The sequence below is a fragment of the Coffea arabica genome, chromosome 7c (assembly GCF_036785885.1).
Source record: "Coffea arabica cultivar ET-39 chromosome 7c, Coffea Arabica ET-39 HiFi, whole genome shotgun sequence".
Lineage (NCBI taxonomy): Eukaryota > Viridiplantae > Streptophyta > Magnoliopsida > Gentianales > Rubiaceae > Coffea > Coffea arabica.
Genome location: NC_092322.1, coordinates 5,222,560 through 5,233,089, shown reverse-complemented (window position 1 = coordinate 5,233,089; position 10,530 = coordinate 5,222,560). Strand labels below are relative to the sequence as shown.

Sequence of the window (10,530 nt, the reverse complement as noted above, 5' to 3'; positions counted from 1 at the left end):
GAGAACTAGTAGAACAACTGGTAAACAGGACCAAGTCTAGAAAGAGTCTTAAGAGAGCTTCCGATCAAAATGATGCAATCCTATATTGGAGTCTAGACTAGAAGACATGTTAAATTGATACAAGTTAAGTCCTGCTGTCAAAGTCTACACTTTTAGAAGTATGAAACGACTTATTTGACCCATTAGAATGTCAAAAAATTCAACAGCAGCTTAAAGTGGGTTAGGCAGCAAATGTTAGTTCCACTTTAGTGAAAGAGGGTAATCGACCCATACCTTCGATAACTCCTCCAATGATCCATGTATGGATAGATCCTCCTACTATAGCTCACAGCCTCGCATTGCAGATTACTACGCGGGAAATCATAATTTGCATAATATTGAAGTTGACAGGATCGTTATGGATACATCATGAAATGAAGAATTGCCCATAACCTAAACTCTGAATAGTGAATAAACAGTAGGTATACTACCAACAATCCAATAATAGGATTGGGTAGAGATTAGAGAGAGGGAGGGAGGGAGGGTGGTCCAGTGACGGCTTACCATTAGCTGTTTAGAAAGCTAAGGTGTAATATGGCGCTTTCTATTTGAATGCAGCAGTCCCTTTCACCTCCCCTTCTTCCCCCCCTCCCTCACTTCCGCATTTGTGTATATAAATATAGAGGCGCCTGAGACTTGGTTTCCACATCCCACAAACACACGCACGCAGGCAAAAATATACTACTTAAAACCATGGCCAATATGTTACATTTGAGTTCAATACGTGCTGCTTTCTTTGTTGGTACAATCATGTATGCCTTGGCCTTTTCCTTCGTCACTGTTAGCGGACGACCGGCAACTTTTGTTCAAGATTTTCGAGTCACGTGGTCCGACTCTCATATCAGGCAAATCGATGGAGGAACCGCCATTCAGCTCACTCTTGACCGAAATTCAGGTACTACCCTTTTCTTTTTTTACTTTTTTGGCTTTTGTACAAGGGGACCATTAACCAGAATCCTTTGTTAGTTGTATCAAGAATTATTCAAGATTGATGATGCAATAACCTGAATTTTGAAATGCATCCGTATTTAGGATGCGGGTTTGCTTCCAAGAACCAATATTTGTTTGGCAGTTTTAGTGTGAAGATCAAGCTCATTCCTGGTGACTCTGCAGGAACAGTTACTGCCTTCTATGTATGTTCTCAGTTCTAACACCTCCCCTCTTCCCCCCCCCCCCCCCCCCCCCCACAAACCAAAAAAAAAAAGCTTGATTTCTTGATTTGCATGAATATTAACTGTTTCAGATGAACTCCGACACCAACTATGTTCGTGACGAGCTTGATTTCGAATTCTTGGGGAATCGCTCGGGACAACCCACCACTGTCCAAACTAATGTCTACGTTAACGGGAAAGGTAGCAGGGAACAAAGGATCAACCTGTGGTTTGATCCCTCTATAGGATTTCACACTTATACTATACGTTGGACCCGGGAGAATATTATGTAAGTCAGCAGCATCTTTAAAAAAAAAACAAAAACAATAGTAATGATTGAGAGAGTTTTAGTATTTTTAAAAGGTTACAATGTTTGTGATGACTCAGAATATGAATATTACAGACACTGTGACTAGTCTTAGTTACTAGTTCTCTTGAGAGTGTATCGTTGTTCTTCTATTTCATGAAGTCTTTATATTTTAGGCAATTCTATCTCAGACAATTTTACGAATTTGAACAAGTCCATAACATACACAAAGTGTAGTTGTGTGGATCTTCCATATTGCTAATGGGTGATGTTTGGTCGACAGCTACTATGTGGACGACGTGCCCATCAGGGTTTTCAAGAACAATGAAGCGATAGGAATCCCATACCCAAAGAGGCAACCCATGGGTATCTTTTCCACTCTTTGGGATGCAGATGACTGGGCAACCAGGGGTGGATTAGAGAAAATTGATTGGAGCAAAGCCCCCTTCTACACATACTACAAAGACTTCGACGTTGACGGTTGCGTTGTGCCAGGACCAGCTGCTTGTGCCTTCAACCCAAACAATTGGTGGGAAGGACCTAACTACAGAGGACTAACCCCGCTTGAGGCTAGGAAATATCACTGGGTTCGCGCCAATCACATGATCTATGATTACTGCACCGACAGATCCCGTTTCCCCGTTGCCCCACCCGAATGCCTGGCAGGAATCTAAAGTTGCAATCCAAAGTCAAAAAAGAAAAAAAACGCCCATTCATCTTTTACCTTATCACACACTGGATTCTCGATTGAAAGTTATAGTAGTAAAGTTGGAATCAACGTGCGTACATGCGCCTGCTGCCACAACTTGTGATGGGAAAGCCATGCAGAAGCAGAAGGGCATTGGCTGGTGCATGAATAATAATTTGATACACTATTTATTTGAGTATACAGGAGATGAGAGCCATTGATAGTTGAATTTGTGAGCAAATGTCAATAATGTAATCATACCACAGTGTATTTGTTTGTGTCTTACTATAAATTATTTTGTGTATCGTGTGTTGTAAATCAATAATGCCTTTTGTTCATTGTGGAAAACGAGAATAAAAATGGGTTTGTGTCGATAAATAAATCATGTTTTCAACAACCAAGCTATCATTACACCATTACGAATTGGTCTAGTCAAATCATGTTGTCTTGGTGTTTCCTTCGTAGCTTAATTTTAGCCGAAGAAACAGAAGCAACGAAGGGAATAAAACAAAGTCAAGTGCGAAGATCAACAAAAAAGTCTCGGAATGGTCCAAATTCTGGTTTTAATTGAGGGGCACTCCCTCAATGAGAAAGCGACATTTCTTAGCATTTTTCTTTCGACCTTATCCAATTTTATGCTCTTTTGCTTTGGATTTTATTTTTCAAAATTGACTTTTCTTAAGCTGAAGAAAAGCTCAAAATATTTTTGAAACTCACTTCTTCACTTAACATCACATCAACAATGTCGGCATACGAGAGTTTGGAAGCAGCTAAACCTAAAATACTACCCTCTACCCTAACCTGCCTTTAGGAGTCCCACAAAATACACAATTTACTTGACTTGAGTTCTACACTTGCCTTGTGTAAAATGACTTTCTCTGGGCTTCGCACGTTCTGCCTTGGAATTACAGAATTCAATTAACATGAACTGCCATTCATAAGTTCACCAAAGTACTGATCATTAGCTAGGAGCCTAGTGCCACATGATGATGGAGCCCAAGAAGCAAAATCAAGACTTCAACAGAATCGGCATTGAGCGATGGAGCCCCAACACAACAGTTTGATCTGCAGGAGTTTAAAACAAAGGTCCCCGGAGAGCAATGTTACGAAAAGGTTAACCTGTCCGTACAAGGCCCAGAAATTCCATAACAAACGCCCCTCCTTAGAGGCCGACGCCCTCGACGGCCTGGTAATTTTGGGACTCCCCCTTCAAGGAGGCAGAGCCTCTACGAGATTCGAACCTGGGATGTTGGGTTCGTTGCCTGGCTCTGATACCATTGTTACGAAAAGGTTAACCTGTCCGTACAAGACCCAGAAATTCCATAACAAGCAATGACCCTCAAACCATCGTCCTAGTGATTTTAGTGGTTCTGTTTGCAAATAAGAAACGATTACCGGAGTTCACATACCCCTGTTTGTACGAATCTCTCAGGTTGATATGTCAATGCCCAGCAACTGGGGGCTGATCTCCTAGGCAATTGCCTAGATTACATAGGCTTTTCATAAATTGTGCGTGCGTTCAGCCCAGTAAATATATCCTTGAAAGTAGGAGAAAGGTGATGCGATTTGTCAAATTCAAGCGCTGCAACTTAAGCACGTTACAACGTTATCAAAGCTATTTAATCGGCGAAGACGCCCCACCACAACTCGCAACATCATTTGCCAACCTTCAAACATACAACGATTTTTGTCCACAAATAAAATGCATTAACATTGACAGGGAGGAAACAGGCACACAGTTAATATCAGGATGAACATAAATTGGAGATGAACTAAGCTGTTTAAAGTCCCCAAGTGTAGCACAGGGTCAATTGATTCAATTGATTGATAGAAAAACATATCTACTAATTAAATTTCCCACTCTGAACCATCACTTCAAAGTTCTCCTTAGAAGGGATTTCACATGGTATTATTCTTGAGGTTTGTGACATTTCTTCCAAAGAAGCTTGAAGCTTCCAGCTTCACTCAAAACGCCAGTCTTTTATTTTGATATCCTGTTTCCATTGCTCGCTTTCATGGAGCAACAAAAGTATATCATACATATTGATAACATCAAGGACGAGGAAATAAAGCATCACTTCTTATTAATAATTTTGACTGCAACAGGATTGGAGCAGTATGGACAATTCCCGAACAGAACATCAAATGACCTGTAACAGAAGTAGAAAAGTTATTACAAACCAAGTAATCAAATCCTGAAGAAGTATTAGAGATTCGTCTTACAACAAGTAGTTGACAAAGAAACCAGTATACTGCAAATTGTGTTTTTGTTACCAAAGATAATGACTATAAAATTGACCTAGTTACTTGAATTACACCAGAAATAAAATTCTAGCATTTGGTTTCAAAGATGTTAGCTGTGTCATCCAAAGCAAGAAGCACTAATAAGATTTACCAAAAGGTCAAAAAATATCAAATAACAAGAGATTCAGAAAGCTGTGAGCTATTCAGAAAGAGATGATATTCGTCTATAAACCACATGTGCCACAGAGGGGAGGGTCATATAAAGCACCCTTGAGTGAAGAGAAATGGATGGAGGATACAAGTATACAACACAGAGAGAGAGAGAGAGAGAGAGAGAGACGGGGATAGAAGAAGAAGACGAGGAGGAAGAAATCAAACATGTCAAAAAGGAAAACAAGAACAAAAAGAAATAAAATAATATACAACAATGACTAGCGCCTACATGTTCAACTATGCTGCCATAGGCCTACAGCAGACAGGAAAGCCATATTCGTCCAAATTGTAGAGAAAAGGAACACTAAAGTGTCTTACAAATCAAGGACTAAAGCCAATAAAACTAACAGAGACATGAAGAACAAACATACCGCCTTGTTGTTGTAATTGAACGCAGCCAATCTCGAAGACAAACACTATGGAAGGCCCTACTGCAATTGTTATTTTCACATGTGTAGTCAGTTGCACTCCCGCTCTTTGAGCCAAGTTCATCATCTATCAGATAGCACCACCTTAATTATCTCTAATGATGTGTACACATATATTCTTGGGGGAAAAATGCTAATATTGGAGAAACCATACCAATGGGCAGATATTGGGCATAACAAACCCCACATTCAGTTTGCCGATCATCTTTCCTGACTTCAGGAGGTTGAGGGAGCTCAATATCCAATATGCTTGTCAGATTTTCAGAAAATGATCTATCTTTGACCCTGTTAGAATTAAAAAGCACACCATGACAGGCAATCAACAAAGTCGTGGATGAGAAGAAGCTATTGGACTAAATTATGCACTTTTCCTGGATAATAGCACCTAAAACCTTCTATAGATGTGAATACTGCAAGGATAGCCTGGCAAGCCTTAAGCCGATAAAAAAGCTCACTGTGGGCTGCAAGACCAAAACCTTCTAGCTCTACTTAGCAACCTTAAACCGTCTAAGGCTAATTAAAAGTCTTTTAGCTCTAAAATGTGTAAAAAATTAGTACATAACAATAATGAATTCTACGGCCTATCATCATGATCTTCATCTTTTGGGTTTTCCTCATCATGACATCAGCAGTGGCATGTATCATGGAGGACAAAAATGCCTACAGTGACAGTTGTGCTATTGCAATGGCATCCATAAGCTAAGTTGCTCGGTAGGAAATAGTGCAGTTTTATCTGTATTAGGATTTTCAGTAACTGCATAAAACCAAAATAAAAACTAAGCCTAGAGCCCACGATTCATTGACCTCTCTGCTATAGGATTCATGATTTAAATAGCTTGTCTATAGTCAAACAACTTGTAGACACTTGGAAGTGGAAAGTTATAGAAGTAGGTACTAAAGGTGCATAAAGGTCAGCATTAAGCATTCAAGCTCTATGCAAATTTGATTAATTAATTGGATATCATTAATCCTCAAACAGCTCCTCAGCAGGACAGAGTATGTTAGGCACTAAAGCCATTTAGTCTCACATAAATGAAAATTCCAGACACAAATAAAATTGGGAATAGAGGTGATAATTTGCAGAGATATCACTGGTAGCTACCATCTTTTGCAATTTATTTTCCATTTCCTTCTCAAAAGGTTCACATTTGCATCTGAACCAAGAAAGCGACATCTACATGAAATGAAATCTGTTATTGTTCTGGCAAACACAATTCATCAAGCCAAAGTGATAAAGAAGATGATATACTGGGGCAAGGATCTTGGATCACTGGCATTTACCGATAAGGTGATGTAGCAATCATTTCCTACAAAACAGAGAGAAGTTTACAAGTTAAGAGCACCTTAAAGGATACATTTAAAGCCAAAAAAATTAAAACATGAAAACAAATAACCTATGTTGATTTGGCGGTACGACATTGCAAAATGTGGATCCTTGGGATCAACCACCCAAAGAGACCGGTCAATATCATCTAACGTGGACCAGAAATCCTGAAGCTTATCAACATGCTGGCATGGGATTAAGGATTTGACAAATCATGTCAACACAACGACTAACTCAAGGAGAATTAGCCACCATGTCAATGAAGAGATAACCGGTCCATGTGAAGAAACATGCAGATGATAAAGATAAAAAGAAAATTTTTAAAGAACTCTTGGAAAAAATGGTCACTAGTACATGTTCAAATTGCACCACAGCATCCTTGAGCTTCGAGTTTCCAGACCAGTCTAAGTTAAAGATATGAGGGACATCCTGGGAAAAGCATGATAACAAGGTGTCAAATCTCAGGACAAAGAGGCTAAAGAAGGAAACAAAAAAAAGCAAATTGTAAGATAGACTGACAGCTGATATTGAAGGCGGGCATTTTGGATAATTAGTATCCAGTGTTATTTCCAAAATGTGTGCTCTTCCTTTCTTGTCACTGGAACAAATTGAAAGATGCCTTGAGTATCATTGAACAAGCTAGACGTAAAAATAGCTATAAGCAGACGCAGACATGCAAAAGCAAAATGGTCTTACATGACCCTGAAGCTCAAATATGTCAGGTCCTCCCCCATCCTCACTAGATGCTCCCATCCAACATCTTCTACCTATGCATGGACAAAGTCATTCCATAATTCTCGCTCAGGTATTTCAGTACAGTGCATTACTAAATGATCTTTACCAGGTACACAGAAGGAAAAAAAACCAGAGGCATAACCCAAAAATCAAGTGAAGTTTTGAACCTCCACATAACTCCTACAAGTAAGAAACAATTCCTGCATTCACATGATTATCTAATTACCTCTGAATATATCCTACGATAAAAAGAAGAGGATTTTCCCAGTTTTTGGCATCTATTCCCATCAGCATCTTCCTATAACACAATGCGTCCCCAAAAAAAAGAAAAATTATTTAGCTCATGAAGTTCCAATTAGAAAGAAACTTAAAGGTAAAAACCAAAAGAAAATCATTTCCTGATTCTACCATGTTAACCTCCATATCGAGCCGCCTATCGATATTGATGCTTAAACCCCCATTCTATTAAAGGAAAAAAAAAAAAGGAATGCAAAGAAAAAGCTGCAATTACCAACAAATTAAGTAAACTAAAAGAGCCCGTGTAAAGAAAACTAAAGACTTTTCTAGTCCAAATAAAGCTTTCTGAAATACAAAAGATTTAAAATTATGAGGAAACGAAAACTATAATTGCATTTTATGATCAGTGGCCAACTGTTTTAACTGTGGACAAACATCAAACACCTTGTAGGCGCTAAACTTGCAAAACGTAAGGAGAGGCTTCGTTCATGAATCAGCATGAAAGAAGATTTTTAGCCTTTAACTGGGCAATGGCTGAATTTGGGCTACATAGCGGTCGTGGATCAGCACTGGCCATGAACTTGAACCTAAATCACTTATCCCATCAAGATCATGACTACAGGGTGGAGCTTGGAGGAGCTTCCTGTTCATCCGATGAGGGTGGGCTAAAGAGACTAAGGCCCAGAGAATGGGCCCTTCAGATGGGAGGCTCAGTTGGCGGGAGAAATTGGAATACCGCACTCTTGAAACGCATCTGGTTCAAACCACGACTCGGCTCAACCGGGTATCAATGACGTCCCAGTAAGGGTCCGTTTGTTTCGGGTGAAAATGTTTTCCTAATTTCCCGTGTTTGGTTGCACAAAAGTTACTGAAAATATTTTTCTATGTAAAATATTTTCACTCATCTTATGGAAAACAACTTCCCTTCCAAACTTACTGAAGTTGTTTTCCGAAATGCATGCATCCCACCTGTAGTATGTTCCAAACTTACTGAAAACATCTTGTAGTATTTTTTTTTTTTTTTTTAGTGTAAACAGGAGGACTCGAACGCAAGATCTCTTCCTTACACTCCCTCTCCCGTACCACCCAACCCCCCTAGTATATTCAAAATAAAAAAAAAATCTCATCCTACTCATCCTATGCTAGTAATTAATTATGTATAATAAGGACATTCTTTTCTAGAGAAATTTTCCGCAGTGAGAGTGCAAGATATATGTCACAATAAGCATTGCATGTGATTGATATTTGCCACTAAATGGCCAGCAATTTGTTTATTGCTTAAGGAGATATTTTTTATTCATATATACATTTCCCCAAGATTTTTAAAAGTTAAACAATGAGATAAAATTTCTTATTTTGCATGGGAAGAAGTATGTAGTTATAATGTGTAGAAAGTAAAGATAGAGATAAAAGTGAAAATATTTCAAAAGTTAAACAAACACCAGAAAAATAAAGTAAGAAAATATTTTCAATAAGCTAACCAAACACCTGAAAATGATGAAAGAGAAATGATTTTCATGGAAAATTACTTTCACGGAAAATATTTTCCCAAGGAAAACATTTTACTTCCAACCAAACAGACCCTAAAATCCTCCTTTTCTACAAGCTTTAAAGTTTCTTTTAAATCGTGATACAATCGGAAATAAGACAAAATTTCGAATTTAATTAACATACCCGTTTCAGCTTTTAAAACCTCATCCTCTCTCCCCTTTTTAGCACGACAAATAAAATTAACAGAAGAAATTTTCGCTTGATTCAAACTTAATTATTAAAGCATAGTTTTATAGCCGAAGTTGAGTTGATGAGCTGATCGAATTTAAACAGTTGAACCCTCAAAACTTTGTGATCATTGAAGTCACACCGTATTAGATTCATGAATAGAGAATTGTGTGGGTCGAATCGACGAGTGCCTTTGTCATGTCTCGCCAATAAGAGTGAAATTTGAATACGTAATTAGGAGCATATTCTTGTGGCACCATCACGAGTTAATGGTATCACATGGACAGCATGGCAACTAGAGAATAGCAACTCTCGTCGTTTCTTTACCGTCCCCTTCTAGTAGTTAATAATGACACGAAAGAAACCCAAAATGCGACATGGAAAGGCTTTTTAATGAATGCTTATTATAATTTCGGCAAGGCGAAGTTGACAGTAGTATTAAACTCCAAGGTTACCAACAATAATAATAATGTCTCAGTGCAAGCAATTACAGCATATTTATAATTTACGTGCATTGGAATGTAGTGTTAAACTAATCAAATAAGGCACATTGAACAGCAACACTATAGAAAATTATGTGCACGGCGTGTTTTGAACAAGTTTTTTCAACTTCTTTGTTCATTCATCCATCCATCAAGCAAAAAATAGTATACACATGAATTGGAAACTTTTGACCATAGGTGTGAAGAATTACATATAGGTTGCTCGAGAAATGGGGTCATAAAATCAATCAAGAAATGGGGCCTAACAAGTAAAGTCTCAATCAATCAAGTTGACAAAGATGACCATATTTGTCGCGTCCGTTAAAACAGTTTGTAGTTAGCGGGTATTTGCTCCCCGTTATCCAAATACCGATGGAGACTCTTTTTTTTTCTTTTTTTTTTTTTTAAAGATAAAATGTACTATTTGGCTTAGGGATAGTAATCAGCAGCGTCGGAGCCACCTTGACGGCTTGTGGGCAACTGCCCCCTAAACTTTGCAAAAATCACAAAATAGGCTCGAACAATTTATAAACTAATTTCATCTCTTGACATTGCTCCTTATAATTTGGAAACTAGTCACCTCTAAACAATCAATTTGTTTCTTTTAAGTATCTCTTTCTGTGGTCCAGTTGTTTCAAAACTTTAATTAAGGTACATTTAACTACTACTAAGACTGAGAAAAATCGTAAGCAGTAGAACAAATTCCCAAAGAACAAATCGTAAGCAGTATAAAAACTTGCTCTCATCCTGGCTGTGCTACTAGTACGTAATCAGGTGGGACATGCTTTGCTTTTCATTAATGATGTGAGTCGCTGCAAAATGCGCATTAGTATTCTGCGTTGGTGAATTTGTAGCCACTGATCTGGCGTGGACGGGACAACAAGACATTGATCTCCTGGTGGGAGCCGTTGTCGCTTGGCTGACGATGGTCGCAGGCGGCATACGCGTGGTTGATGATAACAT

General features: G+C 38.5%; 2 protein-coding genes across 6 annotated transcripts; one reads left to right on the top strand and one right to left on the bottom strand.

The window, feature by feature from the left end:
- The first annotated feature begins 673 nt into the window (after positions 1-673).
- LOC113697821 (probable xyloglucan endotransglucosylase/hydrolase protein 6) lies at positions 674-2,489 on the top strand. Its single transcript, XM_027217409.2, has 4 exons — positions 674-934; positions 1,072-1,172; positions 1,283-1,479; positions 1,781-2,489. The coding sequence occupies exons 1-4, from the start codon at positions 733-735 to the stop codon at positions 2,169-2,171; spliced, it is 891 nt and encodes a 296-aa protein (XP_027073210.1). The 5' UTR covers positions 674-732; the 3' UTR covers positions 2,172-2,489.
- Positions 2,490-3,911: 1,422 nt separating this feature from the next.
- Positions 3,912-7,947, bottom strand: LOC140003828 (uncharacterized). Of its 5 annotated transcripts, XM_072057658.1 has the most exons (12): positions 7,811-7,920; positions 7,538-7,591; positions 7,356-7,427; positions 7,091-7,161; positions 6,914-6,992; positions 6,749-6,823; positions 6,465-6,579; positions 6,320-6,377; positions 6,173-6,244; positions 5,225-5,355; positions 5,014-5,137; positions 3,912-4,335 (listed from the first exon to the last, which is right to left on the bottom strand). In XM_072057658.1, the coding sequence occupies exons 2-12, from the start codon at positions 7,550-7,552 to the stop codon at positions 4,260-4,262; spliced, it is 888 nt and encodes a 295-aa protein (XP_071913759.1). In that variant the 5' UTR covers positions 7,553-7,591; positions 7,811-7,920; the 3' UTR covers positions 3,912-4,259. The 5 variants fall into 5 exon arrangements, with proteins under 5 accessions (XP_071913759.1, XP_071913761.1, XP_071913763.1 ...); XM_072057660.1 differs by lacking the exon at positions 7,538-7,591 and having other exon boundaries at positions 7,811-7,939; XM_072057662.1 differs by lacking the exon at positions 6,465-6,579 and having other exon boundaries at positions 6,352-6,377.
- Between the last annotated feature and the right edge of the window lie 2,583 nt (positions 7,948-10,530).